Raw genomic sequence first — 26,159 nt, 5'->3', positions numbered from 1 at the left:
TCGTTATGCACCTGTCAGAACTTTTTCCATCTTCCTAAACTGAAACTCTGAACCCATTAATTAACTCCTGTTCCCCCTTACCCTGAGCCCTACCATTCTGCTTTCTGTCTCTATGAAATTTGACTGCTAGGTACCTCATGTGTGTGGAGTCATACAGTATTCTCCTTTTGTGACTGGCTTATTTCACTTAACATGAGGTCTTCAAGGTTCATCCATGTTGTAGCATGTGTCAGAATTTCCTGCCTCTTTAAGGTAGAATAGTGTTTAGTTGTATGCAGTACTACCACATTTTAAAAATCCATCCATCTCCTGGTAGACATTTGGGTTGCATTTGTTTGAGTTTTTTGTTTGTTGGTTTTTGGTGGGAGGAATCTTGGGCTTTTTGTTTGTTATTAAAAAGTGGATACGGTAAAATTGAATTTGATAAAGCTATGCAAAGCACTACACTCCTGTAGAGACCCACTGTTTGAAAATAGTGTTTGCCGCCACAGGGATGTTTACGATTTTACTTTGTACAACTCAGCTATATTATGGCTGTTGGAAAAATGACCTAAAATGCTGGTCCTACTAGTGGTAGACACCACAGTGGTCACAGATATAATATAATGTTAGACTGGACATAGATCACTTGAGGTTTTAAATATAATCATTGGATAATTGTGACAGTTAGTAAAATGTACAAAATTATGTGCGCTCTGAAGTGCCCAAAACAGAGATGGTGTTGTAATATATGTTTTAGTATTACATGATTTGACTTAAGAACTGTTTGAAGAATTTAAACTATTAGATAGGTGAAATAAAACAGCCCCTGCATCTGATGAAATAACTTAGTTGACAAATGTAACCTAAAATAGGGAGGAGTTACAACCTGTTACTTGTGAAAGTGTCTAAAATCTTGATACTTTGTGGCAGTAATTTTCTGATTGACGTTAAAATGAGAGTGAGGAGAGAATATCACAGAACTATTAAGAGCATCAAGGATATCACAGAGGTTCCTTTCTCTTCTCATACGTTTCTCCCTAGAAAGCACGTACTCACTTCCCAGATTCTCTGTAGTTCTTTTCTGTTTAGTGGAGTTGTAATTCTAGGCCTACAGCCTGAGAATGTGACTTCTATTAACACATTTCAACACAATTCCATCTCAGAAACATGTGTCACGTTTTAGAACTCTTTAATACATGATTTTCTTTCATGTTCCTTTCCTATTAAAACATATACCCAAACAGATTGCTGCACATCAAACTTTTATAACATTTGGCATTACAAAATGGAAAAACATGAAGAGAATACAAAATGTAGATGAAGCATGGTGATGGAAAATTAAAGCAATAGATGAAAAGAAGTCCTTAGAGACTTTTAAACTAGTTCTTTCTAGGATGGCTGAAGTTATAGGACCATTCTTTAGCTTTAATAACTTCTTTCAGCCTCATGAGCTACTGGAAGGTAGTTGGTAATTTAAATGAGATGCTTAGTGTCAAGTGAAAAGCACTTCATATATGTTGTCTTTTAAATTTCCTTCTAATCTATGGGATTGAGACTGAGAAGCATTTTGGTGACTGGTCAGCATCAGATAATAGGCTCCTGTTCTTCGCTGAGATTGCTTTTATTATTTTAACCTCTGCAATGCTTGGAGTGGCTCTCTTTAAGTTAGTCTCTGTACGTAGAGATTTTCTTAAATATGTTTACCACATGATCGTTTATTTAACATTGACAGATATAGATGGCAAGAAGATGCATAAATAAAATACTGATAATATTAGAACATTTGTTTAATAAATAATACATCCCCCCCCCCCCCTTTTTTTTAAATATGGAGTGCTTCATGAATTTTCCTGTCATCCTTGTGCAGGGGCCATGCTAATCTTCTCTGTATCATTCCAGTTTTAGTATGTGTGCTGCCAATGTGAGCACCGTTTACCTCATTTTTAAGAAATTTGAACTGCAACCAAGAACTAAATAGACTAACCTGACTCATCATATCACCCTACTCTGCAGAAAGTTCTGATAAACTGTAGTAAACTGTTAGACTATCTGAGCATGTCCAATTTATTATATCTAAACCGAGCTACCGAATCCCCCTTCTTTTTTCCTAATGTATTTTGTCTCCCAGTTTTATTGAGATATAATTGACATATAGCTTATATAAGTTTATGATATGCAGCATAATGATAACTTACATCACTGAAAGTTTGGTAAACAGCCACAATCTCATAAAGATAGAAAATTAAGAAATGAAAACCCCCCTGATCTTCTCTTTAGGTTTTCTTCATTTCATGAATTCGCTCCATCCTTTGGGTCACTTAGGCTAGAAACCTTGGAGTCACCATTGTCCTAGTCCTCTTTTGCTTTGTCTCCATGATCCAGAGTCTCATCAGATGTGGTAGTTTTGTTTTTAAAATAGGTCCGGAGGTTCTCATACTTCAGACAGCTTCTGCCCTGTGTGAGGCTTTGTCATCTTTAACCTACATAGTCACCATAACCTCTTAACTAGTTTCTTCTGCTTCTTCCCTTATGCCTTTTCTCTTTCTCTGCTCCGCAACCAAATTCATGCTGACCTTCCTTTCTCCAGATCTTGATCTTGTTTGACTCAAAACTTGGCGTAAAAAGCTCAGGACCTCCCTGAAGTTCCCTGCACCATGTGCACCCCACCTGTACTCACACAAACCCCATAACCTCTGTCTCCTAATGATCTTCTCTCGAAGTCTGCTCCTCACCAAAACACTCCTGCTTTGGGGCCCTGGGACCTGTTATTTATTTCCTTCACAGGAAATAATCTTCTTTCATCACCTTCTTCAGGTCTTTGCTCAAATATTACCTCATTGAGGGCTTATTTAAAATTGTACTCCTCACCCCCTGTCTACCTTATCCTTTCCTTCTGTTTCTCTCCGTAGTGTTTACCACTATCTAACGTTCTGATTGTCAGTACATTGTAAACTGCTGCCAAGGATTTTGGTCTTGATTTATACACAAAGATATTCTCAGTACTTTAAAAAGGGATGGCACATTGTAGATGTTAAAATATTTGTTGAATTAATGAATTTATCAAGGGAAAGGAAAATGCTTGAGGGCCTGATTTATAGCCACAGATTGGATCATCATTCACATAATTGAAATAAATGTAAAAGTGTGAAAAATTTAAAACATAAGTATTTCTTGGACAGTAAATAAAAAATTTATAGGAAAATGTTTTGTTTTGACTTTAGAACTGTGACATTAGTGGTAACGGATTATCAGATTGTGCCTTCAAAGTCAGTAATGTTTATGCTTTACTCTAATGGGCAGTGATCTAGGTACTTTCACATTTAAGCAGTATTTAAGCATTATTATTGCAGTTTTATTCTGTTTTTATCTACAGAGAAGTTGTGATTGGTCAGAAATTACCCTTCCAGTGAGTTTCTTACCTATGTCTCTTCACTCCCAAGTCCAGAACTTGATCAGCGTAATCTTTTTTACTCATGACCCCACAGTTTTTCAAGCCACCAAAATTTACATTTTATTTTAAACAAAAAGAGACCTAAGCAAGTAAGTTGAAGGAGAAACAAAATGATGTGGAGAAACTCAATTCACTCATAACCATTTTTGTTCAGTATATACTTTAAAGAAAGTAGAGGTAAATTTGGTTCAGACTTTTCTTTCTTAGTTTCCTTTCATATCATGGAAGAGAAAGAAGCTTCTGTTGATGGCTGTATTTGCTTGTTTTGAGTAAACGTCTAGTAGTTTTTATGAGCTGATTTACTGTATCACTAGTTTTCCTTCCTAATGTCCCTTACTCAGCACTTGAACATGTACTGTTCTTCCATCTCCCTGTTCACTTTCCCCACCCTCCTAGCTTAAACAGGTAACAACTTGCTAACACTGATCTATTTGAAAAAGGATAGTTGTGTGTGTGTATGTATGCATGTGTGTGTTTATATTATATAAATATAATATAAATACTGTGCCATCTAGATTTCTAGCAAAAAATTCAACCATGTTCTAGTTGACCCCTGGGTGTTTGTCACTTTAAGAGCAGCAGCAGCAGCTACTTAGATAGTTAATGATGTTGCTGAAAATTAGGATATACGTTTTGAGAAAAGAGCTTCCCCATATGGGAACTCCTGAAAAGTAAAATTAGCTGAATATTGCATCTTCCAGAATTGCTAGATCTCAAATGTCTTTTAGTTAGTGGGTCTCATTGATCTTGAGTTTAACCTATTAGCTATAGGTGCTTGAAGTCCCCTGGCCTCCAGTGTTTAATTGGAAAAGGAGTTACAGTTTTACTATCAAGATGGGAATTGGATAGTTTATCATTCTTGGAAAGATTCTTTGAAAGTTGCTCAAACCAGATTTAGCTTTAGAATTGAAACCTTTATTAGCACTGGCAAAAAGGAGCTTAGAACTTAAATACCTAGAATACATGATTTTCATACTTTAGATAATAGCAGAGGTTACTTTGCTGTCATTATTTAACAGGGCTGTTTCTAAGTACTTGGTTGACAACTCATTTAAAATTAAAGTTCTGTAGAACACATTTCCTAAATTATGGTATCTAATTAAAAACACATTGCATTATCAACTCAGAATTTAGAACTTTTCTTCTTAAAAATTTCTTATATATAATAGCCTGTGAGAATTTATGTAAAAACACTAACTTAGCTCAGCATGTAGTATGTCATCTATTGTAGGCACTGAAAACATTAAAAAGTTTTTTAACTTGTAGTCTCACCTATCTCACCTCCCCTTTATTCTTTTCCTTTTAAATACCATGTGACGTTAAATTCTATTTTGCCCACTACTCCTGCAGTTTGTGGGTATGGAAGGGTGGGGCAAAGGTCCAGAGATCGGAAACACCATGGTATGTTCTGCAAAGTGTGCAAATATCCAGTGTGGCTAGAGCAAATGTTGTCTGGAGGAGACCAGAAACTGGATCAGAGAGGAGCTGTTGCATATGTTCAATTAAACCAAACCCAGCACCTTTTTTCTTTAGTACCTCTTAATATTGTGTTCTTCCCTCAACAAAACTCAAGTTTCTTTTTTTTTAATCTTCAAATTTTAATTCAATTTATTTATTTGACTGTGTTGGCTCTCAGTTGTGGCTCATGGGCTTAGTTGTTGCTTGGCATGTGGAATCTTAGTTCTCCGACCAGGGATTGAGCCCATGTCCCTGCATTGCAAGGTGGATTCTTAACCACGGGATCACCCAGGGAAGTCTCCAAACTCAAGTTTCTCCTAGAGTAAGTCTACCTGGGCATATTTTAAAAGCTGACAAATTTCTGTAATGCCGTTTGATGATCTTTTAAAAGTTTTCTGTTGAGATTTCTAATGGTTTGAGAGTAATAAAATTTGGGATGCTGTAAAACAGTATGTGACAGATAAAGTCTTTGTAGTATTTTTAGTTTTTATTTTATGTTGGAGTACAGTTGATTTACACTGCTGTGCTAGTTTCGGATGTACAGCAGAATGTTTGATTATACATATGCAGTGCATGTGTGCTCGCTTGTGTTCGACTCTGGGACCCTATGGACCGTAGCTTGCGGGGTCCCTCTGTTCATGAGATTTTCCAGGCAAGAATACTGGAGGGGGTTGCCATTTCCTTCTCCAGGGGATCTTACCAGCCCAGGGATGGAACCTGGGTCTCCTGCGTGGCCAACGGGGAAGCCCCATATACATATACGTATATCTGTATTTCAGATTCTTTTGCCATTTAGGTTATTACAGAGTATTGAATAGAGGTTCTCTGTGCTGTAAGTAGGTCCTGTTTTCTGTTTAACTGATATTTGACCGACTATCCTCAGCTAGAACCTGGTTTACTGTCCATGAGGCTGACTGGTGGCAGTCCGAGGGGAAGCATGGCAGCACAGCTGCATAAGGGAAGTAAGTTTCATGCTTAGTTTTGTTTTGTCAACCAAAGTTTATTTTGATGACTGCTACGATTTACAAGTCAGCTTTAAAAGATCTTTTGTGTGATAAGTTCATTAACAACCTGGATCTCACTTGTAGGAATCAAATGAACTCGATTCTAATCCTTCTTAGTGACCTTAGCGAATGTGCATAGTCTCTTACTAAATTATAGATAAATCTATATATATGCACTGCCTACATTTCGATGAAGATGAATTTATAAAATTAGATTATTGTTATATTAGCCAGGTTGAAGAATAAAGCTTCAGTGTTGGACTTGATTTCTTCTGATTGCTTCTGGGAGATAGATTAGTGTAGCAACATGAGTGTGGGTTTTAGAGTTGTGCACGTGAGAGGGAATGTTCGACCAACCACTTTCAGTCTCTGATGCATTATGTTGAATAAATTAGTGCTCAAATCTCGAGGAGCCTCAGTCTTCTCACCTGTAAGAGAAGGCAACTAGTCAGTCTTAGATCAGGATGAAATAAAAGACCATTAGCTTCCTAGCATGAGGCTTCTTAGGTGTTGATACGGGTAAAGAGCCTGCCTCCCAATGCAGGAGATATAAGAGATGTGGGTTTGATCCCTGGGTTGGGAAGATCCCCTGGAGGAGGGCGCGGCAAACCCACTCCAGTATTCTTATCTGGAGAATCCCAGGACACAGAAGCCTGGCAGGTGACAGTACGTAGAGTGGCACAGAGTGAGATGTCAATAGAGTGAGTTAGCACATGCACACACACATGTCCCTAGCTTAGTTCCTGGCATATTATCAACAGCGTTAGCCCCAGTACCTCGCCTTTTCTCCAATAATGTTTACAACAGTATTGTGTAGAAAAAGTGTTGAAATTCCAGCTAGAGGATCTAGATTTAAGTCCTAGTTCTTTTCTCTTATTGTGTGTTTTCTTGGGTCAATCACTTGACCACACAGTGTCAGTTTTCTCCCCTATAAAATGGGATAATGAGATAATGAGTAAACATTGGGCTTTTATTCTTTATTATCTAATGTATTTAAAGCCTGCCTTAGTTCTCAATGGTTCATATTATTCCTGTGTAAGAGAGGAACCGTACTTCAGGAACATTAACCTGATAGTTACATATAGGATATGTTTATTTGGAGGGACAGAGTGTAGGAAACAATGTGGATTTCCTTCCAGGAGGTTGTAATATATATAGAGGCTTTGAAAGGTTTTAAGCTAGAGGAGGGAAGTGATCAGTTTAAAAGATGATTGTGGCTGCAGTGATTCAGTGGACCAGGTCCCTTGTTTCTGTTGTTCATTATTATTTTCCCACCTGCCCTGGTAGAATTCTTTTCTGCATTCAGTTATGCCACTATTACTAGCATTCCAAAGAGTTACCTGTATTTTGTAATCTGTATTCCCTACAACCTGCAATAAACCTAAATCTCAGGAATATTTCTGATATTCATCTGTTGAATCTACCCTTTTAAGCAGGAAATAATTTCTGTTTTTCCTTAGCATGTGCTTTTTAGCTCTAGCTGGGAAACTTTTGTCATCTTACATTCCTTGTGTGTCTGTTAACCTGTCCCCAAGCTGTTCCACAAACCCAGAGTATAGCGAACCTCTCCCAGCTACCTCCTTCCCTTGGAAGCTCTTTTTATGGCTTGCTTTTATTAAAAGTTTCCTGATCAGTCATCCTAAAGCAATGTTAATTGCTTTATGACATAGATGTGTGTGTTGCTTCTTTTACTTCTTTTGTGTATTTTGAGTGTTCATTCTTCTTATAACTATAGAGTGCCAAGCTTGAAGCAAAAGTTCAGTGAATTTTTAGTTTTAAAATATGATACATAGACTTCTTACTGTATCATTTAAATAATGAAATATTTTTAATGTCTTCATGTGTAAGAAAGGTGGAGTGGGGTGAAGAGGAAGGGAGGAATCAGGTAACCTGCCAAGGCAATCACAGAAGCACTAAAACCTGACAGTAGCTTTTGATCTATTCATTTATCTGTATGCTCTTCATAGAAGTAAACTTTAGAAACAGAAACTTTTTACACTTTAATGACTTCCGTGGAATTAAAATGATTCAGTAATATTAGCATCAGGAAGGAGTGTCATTTGAGGGCATTCCTGTTGTTTCTATTAACGAATTCCATTTTATGCAGGTGTGTGGTAATTTCCAGCTCTTCTTCTAAAAAGCATAGTTGGTCAGAGGAGAACCTGGCATCTACCAAGTGTTCCAGGCCTGTCTTTTAGGTTATTTTAATTCTTTGAGAAGAAAACTGAAGAATCAGTTGGGGTAAAGAGATTTGCGGGCTTTGGGTAAATCCCAGTAAAGCAAGCTAGTGGTAAAGAACCTACCTGCCAATGTAGCAGAGACGTGGGTTCGATCCCAGAGTCAGGAAGATCCCCTGGAAAGGGCATGGCAACCCACTCCAGTATTCTTGCCTGGAGAGTCCCATGGACAGGAGCCTGGCGGGCTGCAGTCCATAGGGTCGCAGAAAGTCAAGCATGACTGAAGCGGAAGTGCCCATGCGTGCAGAAAAGCAAGGGCTGTCACTGTGACCACTTAAGCAAGTACTGTCCCTCGCTCACATGAGGGTCACGTTAAAAATGACAGTGCTACATAGCAGTAGCAGCAGCTGGCTTGCTTTTCTTAATTGTGGCAGCAGTTAACACAGTGCACTAGTGGCTTAACATACCAACACTTAAGTCCTTTTTTTGTTTGTTTGTTTTTAAGTCATTGAAATTATGAAACTGTCATTCAAATGGAAGCATTATAGTTCTTCGGAAACATTTTGATCTCAAAAGGAAAGGAGAATGATACAGATATACTGGCTGAGGTGTTTTGAGGTGCATCGAAGTGTTCCAGCCTGTGGCTTACCTTAACATGTTCTTGAAGTACCATGGCGTGGATTAAAAGGTATGCTTTAGAAATCTTCCAGTGATCCCTCAAGGTCATGGGTAGAACAAACACTAATGATTCTATATTTAATTAATATGTATTTTAAAATATTTTAATACTTAGATTGCAGATGTGGTTATGGATTATGACAAAAGTATTGTTTGTTTATAAAAATAACTGTATATCCCAAGCTTGTTGAATGAGTTCCCTCTCCCCCCCCTTTTTGAGATACGGTTATAGGAGACACTGGAGTAGTAATTTTTTGCTAAAATTTAATAGTAATGGGCTATAATTTCTTTTTTTTTTTTTTTGTGTGATTTTGTGATTTGAAGCTTTTTTTTTGAACTTTTTTTTTTTTTCAGGCTAATTACTTTACATCATTACAGTAGTTTTTGTCATACATTGAAATGAATTAGCCATGGATTTACATGTATTCCCATCCCGGTCCCCCCTCCCACCTCCCTCTCCACCCGATCCCTCTGGGTCTTCCCAGTGCACCAGGCCCGAGCACTTGTCTCATGCACCCAACCTGGGCTGGTGATCTGTTTCACCCTAGATAATATACATGTTTCGATGCTGTTCTCTTGAAACATCCCACCCTCGCCTTCTCCCAGAGTCCACAAGTCTGTTCTATACATCTGAGTCTCTTTTTCTGTTTTGCATATAGGGTTATCGTGAAATAGTTTGGGGATTATTCACATGTTAGTCTGTAATTATCTTTATGATTTACATCATAGGCTAGTTCCTCTGCAGTGCTGTCATTTCATGGTAGCCTGAATAGGAAATAATTGGATGCAGTTCTTCAGTTAGGGTATTAATTTGACCAAACAAAATAATTTTTATGTGGACCATTTGTAGTTTGTGCTGTTTTTGTCTTTTACAAAAAATTTTTACTGAGAGGAAAGTGAGTGATTCTTCATTAATAGTGTGATTGTTCTCTCTTCACCACCATAAGAATACAGTTAATCTTTCATGTGCTTGAGGTATGTAATCCCACTGTTACTTATGGTTGCTAATAGTGGTAATTTTAGGCTTCATATTACCTTCTTAACCATCAAAAATCTTTAAGATTTTTATCTTCATAACATTTTATTTGAGTGATGTAGTCAAAACTATTTCTTAATTATTTGAAACCTTGGAAACCTTCTAATTGTGTACTATGTGCTTGTTAGTAAATGTTTTCTTAAAGATGGTGGAAGTGAATCAACCCAGGGAGAATGCTGAATTTATTTATGTTACGTTGGGTTCAAAATTCTTTATCTTTTAGGTAATGAAGGAAAATATGTTGGGAAAATAGAGGTTTAAATCATGGATATAAAAGTGTAATAGAAATACAGTGGTACAGCCTATAATTTTTATCATTTAGGCTACCTTATATTGAGAACCTTTTGATGCATCAGCAGTTAAATTATCAGTGGAATTTAGTTGTTAAATCTAAGACAAAACGACTTTATATTAAATTCTAGCCTATAATGATAGTGAATCAAATTTCAGGGTGAAGCCAACTGTCGATTAATTCAACAGGTGTTTTATGTCCAATATGGCAATATCTACTCTCCGAAAAAGATCTTTTCTGACATAATGGGTTGGAGATGGTATTGATACGTTGTCTACAAAATATATTTCTCTGTAATATTTGCCACTTCAGCTTAAAAAAGTCTCCTCTCGTATCTCCTTTTAGATGCTCTTGGGCATCCGTCTGTTTCTTTTTAACGCCACAGAGGATTCTTAATGCACAGCCAGAGCTGGGTACTCCTTTTCTTTTGGAAGAGCTTATACCTTAGTGGTTAAGAGCTTAGATTCTGCAGCCCGCCAACCTGGGTTTCAGCTCTGGCACTACTTTGTTGTTTTGACAGGTTGTAAGAATGACTTGGAAAAAAATATAAATTTATGTATTAAAAATACAATACCATAAGTATATACTTATATAATTTATATATTGCATTTTGTGTATATACACACATATACATACCTTAACACACACCACTTATATAGATAAACTATATATGCATTTAGTGCAGGAGTGAGCATGCGAGAAGCCAGTGTTAGAGTAACAGTGGTGATGATTATTAAATGCTGTATCAGGAGCTCCTTTTTGTGGGGGTGTAATTCTATCACATTTTTTCTTTTCCTGAACCGTATACCTTCTTGTATGGTCCTCCTGGAGTTAAATACGCAATCACTCTTTGACTAATGTTTTCGGTTTTTTGAGTTTTTTCTCATCGGGGAAAGAAGGTGGCCATTCGAGACTGGTAACTTACCTGTGGTTCTCTTATCCTGCTAGGTTGATGTGTGTGTTCTCTGAAGCTGTGATTTTCAGATTACAGGTTTCTACCTATTCATTAGTGCGCCAAGAACTCAATTTAGTGGGTTATGATCAGCATTAAGACATGTAATAGAAAAGAAAATCAGTGCAGTGAATATAAAAAGGAGTATGTTGAAACAAACTTGTTTCACTTTTTTTTTTCCATGTATTTTTATTAGTTGGAGGCTAATTACCTTTACAATATTGTAGTGATTTTTGCCATACATTGACATGAATCAGCCATGGATTTACATGTGTTCCCCATCCCGATCCCCGCTCCCGCCTCCCTCCCCATCCCATCACTCTGGGTCTTCCCAGTGCACCAGCCCTGAGCACTTGTCTCATGCATCCAACCTGGGCTGGTGATCTGTTTCACCCTTGACAGTATACTTGTTTCAATGCTGTTCTCTCAGAACATCCCACCCTCGCCTTCTCCCACAGAGTCTAAAAGTCTGTTCTGTACATCTGTGTCTCTTTTTCTGTTTTGCATATACGGTTATCGTTACCACCTTTTTAAATTCCATATATATGTGTTAGTATACTGTATTGGTCTTTATCTTTCTGGCTTACTTCACTCTGTGAAATAAACAAGATATGCACATTTATGTGTATGTTGACTGGATCATTTTAGTTCCACTAAGTGTATACTTCCCATAGTAATAGATGTCCCTCAGCAGTGGTATTAGTTTTATATTGTTTTGCCTTGCTGAGGAAAAGTGACCAGGATAGATTCCAGTCTGTGGCTCCTAGTGATATGCAAGTGAAGTTTAGTATAGGAGACTATCTGAGGAGTAGGAAGAAAAGGGAAACATAGTAGCCACAGCTTTTGAGTGGCATTAACTAAGCCTGTTTTATCAAGTAATCTGGTATACTGTCCCTTGGCATGTATTCTGGTGTTAATCAATCAACTCTTAGATCAATAGTTTTCAAACTGCCAATGGCAGCCCATTTTGCAATCAATTTAATAAGTGGCTGTTCTTCTTACCACCCCCCCTGACAAATTAAATGAAGCAGAAAAGAACAGAAAAGGAAATGTCATGAATGTATCACATGATATAATTGTGTAAAAACTTGTTTCAAGGGTGCGTATGTGTACTGTATTGCAGACCTAAGTTCTAGTAATGATCAACTGGAACACAGTATGAAACTCCGTCTTATAAATCTGTATTGTCAAACTGATCTCAGCCACAGAAGACCTCAGACATTTAAAACAGTATTATTAGCTCAGTAGTTTTATCTCTGTGACAGTAGGGAACAGTTATCTAACTATGAAACTTCATTTTTGTTTTTTATAGTATTATTTGTGTGTGTGTGCATGTGTTTTCTTGCTTGCTTGCCCTGGTAAATATTTAAAGGCTCATGGTGTCAGTGATAGTGAAGTCTCTCAGTCGTGTCTGACTCTGCGAGCCTGTGGACTGTAGACTGCGAGGCTTTTTCTGTCCATGGGATTTTTTCCAGGTAAGAATACTGGAGTGGGTTGCCATTTCCTTCTCGAAAAGGCTCATAGATAAGAAATTTATAGTATTTCTTAGTTGTGGAGGAGTTTGCTCTTTCTTTGAATTGATGAAAATGACCCATGCAATTAAAAAAGTACAAAAAAACTGATGATACATACTAAAATCTACCCCCTTCATTCTCCTATTCCTTAGATCTTAGAACCTTTTCATATGCCTTCTTTGCTTCAGAAGTTAAATATAAAAGTTTAACATTGAAAATTTTTTTATCATAAATTAGGTATATCACAGATATTTAAGGTGGTTAAATGTTAGAGCTTCTGTTTTTGTGAGGGTTTGATAATTTTTAAATTTTTATTTTTCTTGGATTAGTGCTTCTGCTATTTCAGTATCCTCATAACAGCACATATTTGCTTTATAGACTTACTAAAGATGATCACAGAGTTCCTAGTGAGTATTTTTTAAAAAATAAAGCCTCAGAGTAGGATAGTGTCAGCATATGCATGTTTTAAGATTGTGTTTGAAATACAGTTTCCTCCTCCCTAGAAAACAATAAGAGAATGAAGACTTCTGGTATATTGTTTTGTAACAATGGAATTTGTACATTAGTTTTCTGCACTTGGGAGTTGAAAAACAGATAAAATCTTTGCCAAAATAATAGGCCAAAAGATAATAAGCCCAATTCATTTTTCTCTGCAAGTTCTTAGAAATTGAGTCAAAACCATACATAGTAGCTGCTCTGAATTGGGTGAAATATACTCCAGTTCAGTTGCTCAGTCATGTCCGACTTTTTGTGACCCCAGGGACTGTAGCATGCCAGACTTCCCTGTCCATCACCAACTCCTGCAGCTTGCTCAAACTCATGTCCATCAAGTCGGTGATGCCATTCAACCATCTCATCTTCTGTTGTGCCCTTCTCCTCCTGCCTTCAGTCTTTTCAAGCATCAGGGTCGTTTCCAATGAGTCAGTTCTTTGCATTAGGTGGCCGAAGTATTGGAGCTTCAGCTTCAGTATCTAGTCCTTCCAATGAATAATCAGGACTGATCTCCTTTAGGATGGACTAGTTGGATCTCCTGGCTGTCCAAAGGACTCTCAAGAGTATTCTCCAACACCACAGTTCAAAAGCATCAGTTCTTCGATGCTCAGCTTTTTTTGTGGTCCACCTCTCACATCCATACATGACTACTGGAAAAACCATAGCTTTGACTATACAGAACTTTGTTGGTAAAATAATGTCTCTGCTTTTTAATATGCTGTCTAGGTTGGTCAACTTAGAAATTACATTTTGAAATTATAGAAAGTAGGTTAAGTATTTTCTCCCTCTCCCCTCCACACCCTCCACGCAGTGGGTTAAGTGCCTTCAGAATGGTGGCTTGTCTTTGCATCAGTTTGTAGACCTGCTGTTGCTAGTAATACCAGCAGAGAACAAGAGCCTATGGATTAAGAGAAAGGGAGAGTTCAGTTCATTTGCTCAGTAGTTTCTGACTCTTTGCAACCCCATGGACTGCAGCACGCCAGGCTTCCCTGTCCATGACCAACTCCTGGAATTTACTCAATTCATGTCCATCGAGTCGGTGAAGCCATCCAACAATTTCATTCTCTGTCATCACCTTCTCCTCCCACCTTCAATCTTTCGCAGTATCAGGATCTTTTCAGATGAGTCAGTTCTTTGCATCAGGTGGCCAGAGTATTAGAGTTTCAGCTTCAACATCAGTCCTTCCAATGAATATTCAGGACTGATCTCCTTTAGGATGGACTGGCTGGATCTCCTTGCAGTCCAAAGGACTCTCAAGAGACTTCTCCAACACCACAGTTCAAAAGCATCAATTCTTCAGCACTCAGCTTTCTTTAAGGTCCAACTCTCATATCCATGCATGACTACTGGAAAAACCATAGCTTTGAATAGATGGACCTTTGTTGGCAAAGTAATGTTTCTGCTTTTTAACATGTTGTCTAGGTTGGTCATAGCTTTTCTTCCAAGGAACAGGTGTCTTAATTTCATGGCTGCAGTTACCATCTGCAGTGATTTTGGAGCCCAAGAAAAGTCTCTCACTATTTCCGTTGTTTCCCCCATCTATTTGCCATGAAGTGATGGGACCAGATGCCATGATCTTAGTTTTCTGAATGTTGAGTTTTAAGCCAATTTTTCACTCTCCTCTTTCACTTTCATCAAGAGGCTCTTTACTTCTTCTTACTTTCTGCCATAAGAATGGTGTCATCTGCATATCTGAGGTTATTGATATTTCTCCTGGCAATCTTGATTCTGATTTGTGCTTCATCCAGCCTGGCATTTCATATGATGTACTCTGCATTTAAGCTAAATAAGCAGGGTGACAATATACTGCCTTGACGTACTCCTTTCCCAATTTGGAACCTGTTGTTTCATGTACAGTTCTATCCTTTCTTTCCATGTACAGCTGAATCCTTTCTATTGTTTCCTCAAGCACTCCACCGCACCCCCAGTCCCCCACCCAACCTTATCTTTTCTCAGACTTCCTACTTTTATCAGTGGCATTACTTGGCTTTTCATCATTATGTTAGTCATATTTACTTCCATCATCATCACTTTTGGCCTCATGCTGCTTATCCTGTTGAGTGCAAGGTTTCATGCAAGGGGGTACCCTTGTGTCATTTCTTTCTTTATAACTGTGTCCCTTTTACTTTGGTTATCATAACACATGTGAGCAACTTATCTTTTTCTTTCAAAGCTTTTCCTCCTAAACTGTAGTTTAGAAAGAAACTCAACTACCTTCTAGTTATAGTTGTCCTATAACTGAGATCACTGACCAGAGGCAGCACCCCAACCACACATCTAGGATCAGAAGAAAACATATCATAAAATTACTATGTCAATTATTAGATATGGCTCCAATATACTCTTGGTTACTAAAAACAGATCAGTCAAAAATACCCCCTAAGAATGAAGATTAAGGTGCTTTGAAAGTATTTTAAAAGTTGTTTTAGATCCTGAAGGTAACAAAGTTTAAAAAACAAAATCTTTTAAGTAAATGATAGTATTTTTAGAATTAGGAACTTTGTGAAACTAATTTATAATTTATTACTTTAAAAATACTATTTTGCATTTCTGTGGGATCTGGGATATCTGTTAAGAGTATTAGAACCCATCTCAATTATGAACCTAATTGAAAATGGGTATATGCTTTGAAACTGTCATAAAAATCAGGGAATCTCTTTCTTTTGAAAAATACAATGGAATCAGTTGATGTTACACCATTGAACTGTTAGTGTATGTAGGTGAGTGATGAGCAGGAAAATGTGCGTGCATTTTCTTGGAAATGCCAGACTTGTCACTTCAATGAGGAGTACAGCTTTCATAATGGAGACCATATCAACCATGTAACCAGTTTCCTACACCTGAGTGAATGAGCTCTGTGAGGCTCTGATAGCTGATGAAGAGGAACTGCAAATAAAATCATGGCAGCCTTAGTTGACCTCCACAAGTCTCCAGGTGTTGCTTTAACAGTTACTGAGTCAACATGAAATCTTGAAAGATCATAACTGAAAATGTGCTAGTGGTCAGGAATGACGACTGCCTCTTTCCCCCCTCTGCCCCTTAGTTATTTGTTATAAGGAATTCTGGGGATTCCTAGGGTGGGGAGATAGAACAAAACATTTTCAAAGCATTTACTTTGATTGAGTGCTTTTGTGTTTTATCATAGCAATGAGTGAATGAAAGTGATCAAAACTGTATGTTGAAGTGCTGGGGATAGCAACTAGATTAATTGTGCATGAAACTGAACTTATTAAAATTCCTTTATTGTTGAAATTCCTGTGGAAAAAATACTCTTGAGAAACTCTAGTCTTAGGGCAAGGATAGGGGAGAGGCAAGTTAACAGAAATATATAAAATTTGGAACAGGCAGAATCCATTGAAAGCATTCACTTTTGAAATAAAAGCTCCTGCGTCCTCTGCCGGGAGCCAGTTTCTAATCCTACTCCTTCCCAATCCTCCACATTACACAAAATTATTATTTTATTGATTCCTATATCCTCAGCCCCAGGACAGTGACTAGTCATAGCAGGTACTCAGTAAATACTTGTGAAATGAATGAACTTTTTGAGAACACTAGGTTTTAAGATAATGTGTCTGTCCTGCAACAGAAGAATAGGCCATTCTCTTATTTACCAACCTCTTAATTTATAATAGCATGAGTGGATATATGCAGAAGTGCTTCTTATTTTGAAATGATCTTAATTTGAACAGTTCTGTCATCAGTTACCTTTTGTGAATTGAGGTTTATAAGTCTAAAGGCCGAGAAAAGCTGAGTGCATAATAGCTAACACTTAGCAGGTATTGTACTTAGAAAATGCCCCCTTAAAGTGTTTTACAGGTATTAGCTCAGTCTTCACATGGCTTTCCAGGTTGTCATTTAACTTTCCTATTTTACAGATGTGGAGACTGCAGCTCCAGAATAACTGTGAAAGGATTGTGGTGTTTTTATTGTTGTTAGAAAGTCTTGAACTTTGGGGTAGAAAAACTTGAAAATCGTTTATACAACAATTCAACATATTTTTCTCACAGTAGTAGATATCCAAGTGTGAGGGTTTTTTTGGGGGGTGGGGTAGGGAAAGAATGTGATCTATGTTCATATCCCACAGAAGAAAAGCTCTGTATTTGAATGAAAACATTTCCATATTTGGTGTTGACCGGATTTGGTTTGTTAGGAGGTGGACAATTGCCCTTTTATGGCCATCAGACACTTCATGGCTCTCTTTTATGTTTCTTCAACTTGGTGACTCTGTCACTTCCTCGAGCAATCTTTTTCTAGCCTATCTCTTTTTTTACTGCTCTTTTATATTACAGTGGTCTCTCTTCTTTCTTTCTACCCCTGAGCCCCCTCTCTCCCGTTTACATGCAGTCAGAACGAACAAGAATATTAGCTCTATATTCTTACTGTTTAGAATAATATGTGACTGTGTTTTGAGTCTGGGAATCTGGTAAACCAAGTGAGAAATAAGGATATTATAAAAATAGCATAAAATGTAGGTGCTAGTAAATTGTCCAAAAGTGAAGAAGGCTGACCCAAGGCAAAGTAGTATTCCTCTTTTAGAAGAAAGTTGTTGAGTATAATAGCCAGACAAGTAGGATTAATTTCTTTAGGAATACTGGAACCAAACCAAGGCATTTTTGGATAATCAGGAAAAAAGTCAACAATTAGAATGATCCCCTTTTCACTTTGATATTTGTTCCAGAATTCAAACTTATACTTAGAATTAAGTACTTAACTTCAATCTTAAACTATCCTTCATACCCAAGAGTTATTAACATTTTAAAAGCCCAGGAAGTTAATTTGTTAACAGCATCATTATTACTGGCTTATACATAATGGATCTTATATTAGCACTTGATTATTGTTATTGTAGTAAAAAATTGCCTGGGTGAAATTGCTGAAAATTTACACCTGGTATATGAAGTTTTCCTAACAGTTAGTTTTAGATTCAACAAAACTACATGAAAGAACATAAACTTCTAAGGAGTTCTTTCCAGCTGTATTGTTGATAGCCCCATTTAGATCTTGATACTGGTTCTTAATAGAATCTGTCAACAATGTGGATTATCACTTTTTTTTGAAGTGTCAGTTTGCCTCATTAAACTACACTGCTATTGAAGAGCAAGAAACAGCAATTACCTATGGCACGGTATCTTAGCAGGGCATTCTTTATGGGAAAAGTAAACAGTTTCATTAGAGTGAGGAAATTAATCATCATTTTAGCTTTTTGGACTTGGTAAAATAGTTAATTGCTTTTTCTCCTAATTATAAAATTTGTGAAGTTAGGATCAGCTCACTTGGTAGACAATTTATAATTTTTTCCTCCACTGTAGAAAATAACTTGTTGGACATTCAGATCATTTTGTTTATAATCACTGGTTAATTCAAAATAGTTGTTCATCATCAAACAACCCAGTCAACAAATGTGCGATAGACATTTCTTCAAAGAAGACATACAGATGGCCAGGAGGCACATGGAAACGTAATTATTAGATAACTAGTTATTAGGTACCACGTACTTCAACAGTACGTAAACCAAGAAATTCCAGATGTTCAAGCTGGATTTAGAAAAGGCAGAACCAGAGATCAAATTACCAACATCTGTTGGATCCTAGAAAAAGCAAGAGAATTTCAGAAGAACACCTACTTCTGCTTCATTGACTACTCTAAAGCCTTTGAAGGTGTGGATCACAACAAATTGGAAAATTCTTAAAGAGATGGGAATGCCAGACCACCTTAACTGCCTCCTGAGAAATCTACATGCAAGTCAAGAAGCAGCAGTTAGAACCGAGCATGAAAGGACAGACTGGTTCCAAACTGGTAAAGGTGTTCACCAAGGCTGTATTTTGTCACCTTGCTTATTTAGCTTATATGCAGAATCCATCATGTGAAATACCAGACTGGATGAAGCAGAAGTTGGAATCAAGATTGCTGGGAGAAATATCAGTAACCTCAGATATGCAGATGACACCATCTTTATGGCAGAAAGCAAAGAGGAACTAAAGAGCCTCTTGATGAAAGTGAAAGAGGAGAGTGAAAAAGCTGGCTTAAAATTCAGTATTCAAAAAACTAAGTTCATGGCATCCACCCCATCACTTCATGGCAAATAGAAGAGGAAACAATGGAAACAGTGACACTTATTTTCTTGGGTTGTAAAACCACTGCAGATGGTGACTGCAGCCATGAAATTAAAAGATGTTTGCTCCTTGGAAGAAAAACTATGACAAATCTGAACAGCATATTAAAAAGCAGAGACATTACTAACGAAGGTCCATCTATTCAAAGCTATTGTTTTTCCAGTAGTCATGTATGGATGTGAGAGTTGGACCTTAAAGAAAGCTGAGTGCCGAAGAATTGATGCTTTTGAACTGTGGTGTTGGAGAAGACTCTTGAGAGTCTTGGACAGCAGGGAGGTCAAACCAGTCAGTCCTAAAGGAAATCAATCCTGAATATTTGTTGGAGGGACTAATGGTGAAGCTGTAATACTTTGGCCACCTAATGCAAAGAATTGTCTCATTGGTGAAGACCCTGATGCTGGGAAAGATTGAAGGCAGGGGGAGAAGGGGATGACAGGGGATAAGTTGGTTGGATGGCATCACCGACTCAATGGACGTAAGTTTGAGAAGCTCCAGGAGTTGGTGATGGACAGGAAAGTCTGATGTGCTGCAGTCCCTGGGGTTGCAAGGAATCGGACATGACTGAGCAACTGAACTGAATTACTAGAGAAGTGCAAATCAAAACTACAGTTAGACGTCAACTCACAACAATCAGAATGGCGATCATCAAAAAGTTCACAAACAGTAATTTTGGAGAAGGTTTGGAGAGAAGGGAACCATCTTACACTGTAGGTGGGAATGTAAATTGGGATAGCAACTGTGGAGAACAGTGTGGAGGTTCCTTTAAAAACTAAAAATAGAGCTGCCATGTGATCCTGCAATGACTTGTCAGGTGCCATTGGTGGTAAAGTGCCAGTGCAGGAGATGAAGGAGACTCAGGTTTGATCCGTGGGTCAGGAACATCTGGAGGAGGGCTTGGCAACCCACTCTAGTATCTTGCCTGGAGAATCTAGTATCTTGCCTGGAGAATCCCATGGACAAAGAAGCCTGGTGGTCTACAGTCCATAGAGTCACAAAGAGTTGGACACGACTGAAGCAACTTAACACAGCACAGCACATGATCCTGCCATCCCACTCCTGGGCATATATTCAGAGAAGAACATGGGGTGCAAGGATACATGCTCCCCACTTATCATTATAACACTGTTTACAATAGCCAAGACATGAAAGCAACCTAAGTGTCCATCGACAAGGCAATGGACGAAGATTTTGTACACATGTACCATGAAATATTGGGCTTCCTTCGTGGCTCAGTTGGTAAAGAATCTGACTGCAATGCGGGAGACCTGGGTTTGATCCTGGGGTCGGAACATCCCCTGGAGGAGGGCATGGCAACACGTGAGAACACTCCAGTGTTCCTGCCTGAAGAAACCCCGCGGACAGAGGAGCTCGGCGGGCTGCACTCCACGGAGTTGCAGTCAGACGTGGCTGAGCGACCGAGCACACTGTGAAACACTGCTTAGCCACGGTAGAGGATGGAGTAATTCCATTTGCAGCAAGGGGGATAATGTAGGGATTGTCGTACTGAGTGAAGTAAGTCAGAAATGTTGTGTGGAATCTAAAAATAAGTGATACAAATGAACTTACTTACAGAACAAAAACAAGACTGAAAATGATCTTATGATTCCCAGAATAGAAGGCAATGCGGGAGGGATAATTAGGGAGTTTGGGATTGACATGTACACACTGCTGTATTTAAAAGGATAACCAACAAGGACCTACTGTATAGCACAGTGAACTCTGTTCATTATTGTGTAACAACCTAAATGGGGAAAGAATTTGAAAAAGAATAGATGTATGTGTAACTGAACCACTTTGCTGCACACCTGAAACTAGCACAACACTGTTAATCAGCTATACTCCAATGTAAAATAAAGAGTTAAAAAAATGTAGTGAATATAAAGGTATTAGTTTTCCTTAACAATATATATATATATTTTTTTAAAACAATAGTTGGTGTAATCACTATTATAGTTTAAGAGCTACAGTTTCATGACAGTTTTTTGTTAATCTTTTTTAACAGATGACTTACTATTTAATATTATTCATTCATTTAGTGAGCATATGCTGTGTACATACAGACTTGCATTTGAAAACTTGATATTAATATTGTATGCAATTGAGTCAATTTTATATGAATAATACATGCATAGTGTTGTCCATATTTCTCTAATGTATGCTTCTGCCATTAAAAAAATTGTCCAGCATAAAAGTTATGGCCTAAAAATTCCCTTGTGCATCTCTAGTTTATTATGGAAACAGGTTGATATTTTCTTCATTACTGGGATACTTAAAGTTCTTTAAAGACTGTAGATTTGACTAATCCCTAGGGTTGTTAACACAATCAGATTTTCATGGCTGATTTAACTGTGGCATTGTTCCTGTTCTCTAGTTGGATTACTACAGCATTTCATCCTTGAGAATCAACCGTTTTGGTTTGCTAAGAAATACTTACAGGTTAAAAAGTGATTTTTCTGGAACATTTAAATAAATTTGGTTTATTTAATGAAAAGCAAATAGGAATTAGTTTATCAGTGAATTGAGACAAACATAATTATTTGGGGAGTTTGAAGAAGATGAGTGGTTTAAAGACTAGAGTATGGCTTCCTTGTATATTTATATGTAATCCTCAACATTAGTGTGATCAATGTGAAATCAGAAGCAGGGGGAATGTCCTATCTTGTGACTTTTTGAGGTTTAATTTTCCCTTCTAAGTTTGAAGTCCTGTCAGGATTGTTGGTGATAGTTAAATGAGAGCACATATGAACAGATATATTCTGTTTGTTGGGTGCTTGTCTGTTTTACTGCATGAGACTAGTTTAGGGTGCTGTAGATACAAAAGTTGTATTAAGAACTTCATCTAACTTTATGGAATCAGGGAGTGGAAACAGAAGGTAATTTGAGAAGGCAATGGACAGCGTTTGTCAATGACTTCCTTACGATGGAAGTCAAGAATGAGGGAAGTCAAAAATCTAATACTTAAAAGAATAGAGACCACACATCTTTAGAAAACATGCCTGTATAGATAGATGTTGATGAGAGAGGAAATGTTAAGAATTAAGTTGCTGCAGTGGAGCAGCTGATCTTTAAAGAACTGTGCCCTTCTTCTTTCTCGCTAGACAAATGACTACCCAGTTAAGTTGTAAATTTATAACAGAACAGCTTTGCAGTTTGCCTAATTTGAATTCATAGCAAGATACTAAGTAAATATATAACCCGAATGACCCAAACTGTGACAGTTAAATCTATACCTGTCAAGAGGTCTTAACCTTTGTTTTCCTCATTGCAACCATCAAACTCCCAAGGCTTTGCCTCGTCTTCTAGTGCTTTACTACTTTCAGTTACTGATGTTCTATATTCTTCATGTTTTTTGTTTTTTTTAGTTGCTCAGTCGTGTCCAGCTCTTAGCGACCCTGCAGACTGTAGTCTGCCAGACTCCTCTGTCCGTGGGGATTCTTCAGGCAAGAGTACTGGAGTGGGTTGCGATGCCCTCCTCCAGGGGATCTCCCCAACCCAGGGATCGAACCCAGGTCTCCCGCACTGCATGCGGATTCTTTACCGATTCAGCCACCAGGGAAGCCCTAATCACTTCATAGTGATTCTCAATTCAGTCTTTTACCTGTGCCGAGCTGAGGCTCCTCAGATGGTTGATGTTTTATTAGGCTGCCTGTAGTATCACCCAAGACAAAGTAGTTTGCTGTTAGATTTTTGTACCACCAACTTCCATTCCCCTATATTGTGTATTTCCCTTGCAGAGCCCTGTGGCTTCCTTGTGAAGCTTGTGGGAGCAGCTACAACTAGCTGCTGGGCCTGCCTTTTGGTCTAGCAGTGTACGAAAGCAGCTAGACAGGTTAATGGCTCAGATAATCTTCAATAAGCTTTGAATTGTGGTTAAGACCACTTCTTCAGAGTGGTTTTTGGCTTTACCACAAATGTAGGTTTGATTATTATAACATGACATGTGAGAACAGAAAGTTAAATTACAGTTCAAAAGAAATATATTGTTTTGGGTATAAACACTCAAGCAGGAAGGCATTTCCTTATTCACACATTGGTGTATAAAAAATATTCTGGAAATCTTTTCTTCCCCATTCTGAACATAACAGATTTTGATCATTTTATTTTTGCTTATTGATAGTCTCCCTTCACTGTCATATTTTACATGTTTTAAAATTACAGTTGCCATCTTTTTTCTTTTTCCTTAGGGTCAGGCTTCTTTGAAATAGTTTAATTCCTTGTAAACTTGAATTATAGCCTTTCCTATATGAATTAGACTTTTGGCTACACATCTGTACATGTTCTGGTCTGCTTTATTTAAAAGGAAAACAAAAGGCAGATATACTGCAGAATTCAAACGCTTTAAAACCAAACCGTATGTTAGAGGTTTGACTGTTTAAGAAATTTGCCAATAATGGTTTAATAGAGGTTGGACTGGTACAGAGTCTTTGCATTAATAATTTTGACTAACAGAAAACGTTAGTGTAGACATAGTGTATATATATGTATATGTATATATGTATATATACATAGACATAGAAGATGTTTATGTATTCTTGATCCTTTTCCACTCAGGAAAAGAATGTGCTTTGCAAAATTATGATTGGTGATGTAGACAGTGGTCATGAGCAGTGTAGCATATTTATTGTCTTTGTGCAAGAAATATGAAAGAGTAATTGTCAAGTATTTGATGTACGTATATGCACAAACATTCATGTCTGCTTATGTATATGTATGCAGTAGCTAAGGTATGGCTCCCAGAGCAGGTGTCTTTAGATTTCCTGAGTTTTATGTATCGATAGCTTTAGAAGAGAATTTTTTCACTTTCTAGTAGTCAAAGAAAAAAGAATCTTTTACCCTTATAATTTAGTCAGTAGTTGAAGTATTGGAAGGGTAATGAAAGGTTTCCTTTCAGGTTTCTTGTTGACCCCTCACTTTAAGCAAAACAAGTCTATACTACATCATAGAAATTTTTAGGATCAGTTAGTACACTTTACAGTCTTTTCATAAAAATTATACCTCTTCATATGTTAGTATCTAGAATTAAACTGTACTTGAATTCTACCTTATTGCAGAATATATGGGAAATCATGGATATTATACTGTAGTTACATTTTAAACCAAATTTACCATTGTGTGAACTAGGCAAAGTGGTTTCAAAGCAGATTTTTCCCATCTGTGTAATGATAATAGCACCTCCCTTAATAAGATTGACATGTGTATGAAGTGAGATATGCATGCATAGTGCATAGGTAGTCTGATGCTACTCCTGTTGTGTATTCTATGGATAGGGACCGTGTTTCACTTCATGCTACACGTTCCAAATGTCTGCTGCAGTTCCTAACATACAGTAGGCCCTTAAATGTGTGTTAAATGTTAAAGAAAGAACAAAGAAATGAGAATGTTCAAAACAGTTATGCCACTCTCTGTCTCTCCTTCCTCTTCAACTTGGTTTTAGCTGAGAGAGGCAAAGGAAGCCAGTTTAAAAGTTAACGATAGGAAGGTTCTAATCCTAGTACACATTCAGTATTTTTCTGTGACACTGCATAACTAGTGACTTTTAAAAACTGCATACTCTGGGGTAGATTTTCCCAAAAGAACACAATTGACCCTGATTCTTTTGCCTACTAAAATTAGGGAAGAAGATTGTAGATTCTGATTTGCAGTTTGGATGGAGAGAAGACAGTTTTCAGGACTTAAATCCTTATACTAACCTTTGATATGAAATACATATATTCTGGAATGGTGTAGCTGAAGACTGGAAATCACTACCTTCTAAAATCTGATGTTAAAATAGAATTCAGAGACAATAGGAATAAAGTCTAGGAAAGAACTTTTTGCCCAAAACCATCCATTCATTTGAAAAACCTGAATATTAATAAATATGGATATATATTTATAAATTAATATACCTACAGAAAAACAGAGCACACAAATTATAAATGTACAATAAAGTGAATTTTCACAAAGTAAATATACACATGTGACTGTCACACAGATGAAGTTACAGAATATTACTCATTCTTCAGGATACTTTTGTATAGCTCCTCCTAGTGTGTGTACCTCCCTCTCAAAGATAACCTGTATCCTGGTGAACACTGTAGTTTAACTTTGCTTTTCTTTTTAAAATTTCATATAAAATAGAATCATATAAATTTTGTACCTTGTTAGTGTTATTGCATATGTAGTGATAATTTGTTCACTTTCATTGCTGAATAGCACTCTGTTGTATGATGATTCTATAATTTATCTGATCCTTTGACAGTGGTCATTTGAGTTTCTGATTTGGGATTATTATGTCTGATGATGCTGTGGACATTCTTGTGCATGTCTTTTGGTACTCATATATACACATTTGTGGGGGTATAGCGTTTTTATTACTTTTGAACATCAGCAATAATAATCTCAAGTCAACAAGCATATGTTTTAAACTTTTGTCAGTGGCCTAGCAGTATTGCTACATTCTCAGGTGTACCTTTATTAAGGAAAGATTATGGGCCTTCATGTACCTCCTCATCGCATGATAATGCTTCTGAGGCTATTACATTCCATGGGCTGAATCAGAATTCATTTAGGGAGAGGCCTGTTGGACCTAACTTTTACAGGGAAATACTATTTTCTTCTACTTGTATTTTCTTCCTTGTGATGGGAGCTAAGTATTACAGTGTCTGGCTTCTCTCTACCAAATTTAATCCTTTGATTCCTCATTGTTCAGTTGCTCAGTGGTGTCCCGACTCTTATGTGACCCCCTGGACTGCAGCATGCCAGGCTTCCCTCTCCTTCACCATCTCTTGGAGCTTGCTCAAACTCATGTCCATTAAGTCTGTGATGAGGTGATTCCTCACTAGGTACTTGAAAAACTTTGTAGGGTATTAGGACTCAATATGGGCTTCCCAAGTGGCACTAGTGGTTAAGAACTGGCCTGCCAATGCAGGAGACATAAGAGATAGGGGTTCAATTCCTGGGTCAGGAAGATCCCCCTCGAGGAGAGCATGGCAGCCCACTCCAGCCCACTGGAGAATCCCATGGACAGA

At 37.5% G+C, this 26,159-nt stretch overlaps 1 protein-coding gene and 1 non-coding gene across 7 annotated transcripts in view; one reads left to right on the top strand and one right to left on the bottom strand.

The window, feature by feature from the left end:
- Positions 1 to 26,159, top strand: part of RBPJ (recombination signal binding protein for immunoglobulin kappa J region) — a 227,418-nt gene that overhangs the window by 149,889 nt on the left and 51,370 nt on the right. For 2 of the 6 annotated variants that reach the window (XM_070452070.1, XM_020897620.2), the window contains exon 2: positions 8,578 to 8,760. The exons of the other annotated variants lie outside the window; for them this stretch is intronic. In XM_070452070.1, coding sequence (XP_070308171.1) covers positions 8,744 to 8,760 — 17 coding nt within the window. In that variant the 5' untranslated portion in view covers positions 8,578 to 8,743. The remainder of the gene's footprint in view (positions 1 to 8,577; positions 8,761 to 26,159) is intronic. 6 annotated transcript variants of the gene reach the window in all.
- LOC139030290 (U6 spliceosomal RNA) lies at positions 1,805 to 1,911 on the bottom strand. The gene has a single exon (XR_011482594.1). It is a non-coding gene; the product is annotated as a U6 spliceosomal RNA (small nuclear RNA).

The sequence above is a fragment of the Odocoileus virginianus genome, chromosome 21 (genome assembly GCF_023699985.2).
Source record: "Odocoileus virginianus isolate 20LAN1187 ecotype Illinois chromosome 21, Ovbor_1.2, whole genome shotgun sequence".
Classification (NCBI taxonomy): domain Eukaryota; kingdom Metazoa; phylum Chordata; class Mammalia; order Artiodactyla; family Cervidae; genus Odocoileus; species Odocoileus virginianus.
Note: the sequence above shows the minus strand (reverse complement) of the source record. Positions and strands in the feature narration are given on the sequence as shown.